The sequence below is a fragment of the Acanthamoeba castellanii genome, assembly GCF_000313135.1.
Source record: "Acanthamoeba castellanii str. Neff unplaced genomic scaffold scf7180000084761, whole genome shotgun sequence".
NCBI lineage: Eukaryota > Discosea > Longamoebia > Acanthamoebidae > Acanthamoeba > Acanthamoeba castellanii.
This window is the reverse complement of record NW_004457596.1, coordinates 321,068-322,092: the sequence shown is the minus strand read 5'-3', so window position 1 is coordinate 322,092 and position 1,025 is coordinate 321,068. Positions and strand designations below refer to the sequence as shown.

At 57.4% G+C, this 1,025-nt stretch overlaps 1 protein-coding gene across 1 annotated transcript in view; it reads right to left on the bottom strand.

Annotated features, from left to right (window-relative positions):
* ACA1_230080 (RecF/RecN/SMC domain containing protein) overlaps nucleotides 1–1,025 on the bottom strand; it is a gene marked incomplete at both ends in the record, with an annotated part of 2,791 nt that overhangs the window by 1,169 nt on the left and 597 nt on the right. The window contains 4 exons of the mRNA XM_004346538.1: nucleotides 100–125; nucleotides 207–507; nucleotides 609–857; nucleotides 940–1,000. Of these exons, the coding sequence (XP_004346588.1) occupies nucleotides 100–125; nucleotides 207–507; nucleotides 609–857; nucleotides 940–1,000 (637 nt within the window). The remainder of the gene's footprint in view (nucleotides 1–99; nucleotides 126–206; nucleotides 508–608; nucleotides 858–939; nucleotides 1,001–1,025) is intronic.

Below are 1,025 nucleotides of genomic sequence, written 5' to 3'. Positions count from 1 at the left end.
CGAGCTCTCGTCGCGCCTGTTCTTGAGTTCGGAGAGGGCCTGATTGTTGCGCTCGATCAGCTTGCGGATCTCCTCCAGCTTTGCCTGCGTCTGGGTGACCTTCTTCGCTTCATCCTCGCGCATCGCTATAGAGGCCCCACGCGCCAACCACAAATCAAATGAGAAGAGCGCAACGAAAAACAGAGCAAAGCTTGGCTCTTGCTCACCTCCGATCTGATTGATCTCGTCTTGAAGGGCCTCGATCTGCTGCTTCTGCACCTCGATGGTGCGGTCGACCAGCTTGATCTCCTTCTTGATCCAGGCGTCACGCTCCTTCTTGTTGGTGAAGCGGGAGCTGCGGCCCTGCTTGGAGTACAGATCGTTGACCCGTCGCTCGCAGTCGATGATTCGCTCGTTGACGTCACGCTCCGCCTCCACGGCCGCCATGTAGCGGGGCGTGAGATCGTCCAGCTTCTTGGTGGTGGTTCGAATCTCCTTGCGCAGCCGCTCAGCCTCCTTGGCCAGACGCTAGTGTGAAGAGATCGACAGGTCAGTAACCAGCATACCTATGCACAGAAACACACACACACACACACACACAATGTACGTGTGTATCGGAGACTTGGTACCTCCTGGTTCTCTTGATCGGTGCCGGCGCGGGACTCGGCCTCTTCGAGTTCGAGTTCGAGCTTGGCCTTCTGCTTGAGGAGCTCCTTGCGCTCCTCCTCGATCACGCTCTTCTCCTTGTTCAGGCGTCGCATCTCGATCTCGGCGTCCTTCAGCTCCCGCTCCTTGGCCTTGAGCGCCTTGTGCACGAGCAACGCGTTTTGGTATTCCTCCTTGGCGCGCGACGACTCCTCCTGTCGGTCTGTGTCGAGCTACGCGAGAGATAGAAAGAAGAAGAAGAAAGTGTGAGTCGGCGACGTTGCAGTGATCGGTGGGTCAATGGCAAGTAAGTACCCTTCTGAGGGTTTCGTTGGTGCTCTGGAGTTCCTTGGTGTAAAGAGTGTACTCGAGTGCCCTGCGCTCGCGGTCGAGCTCCTGGT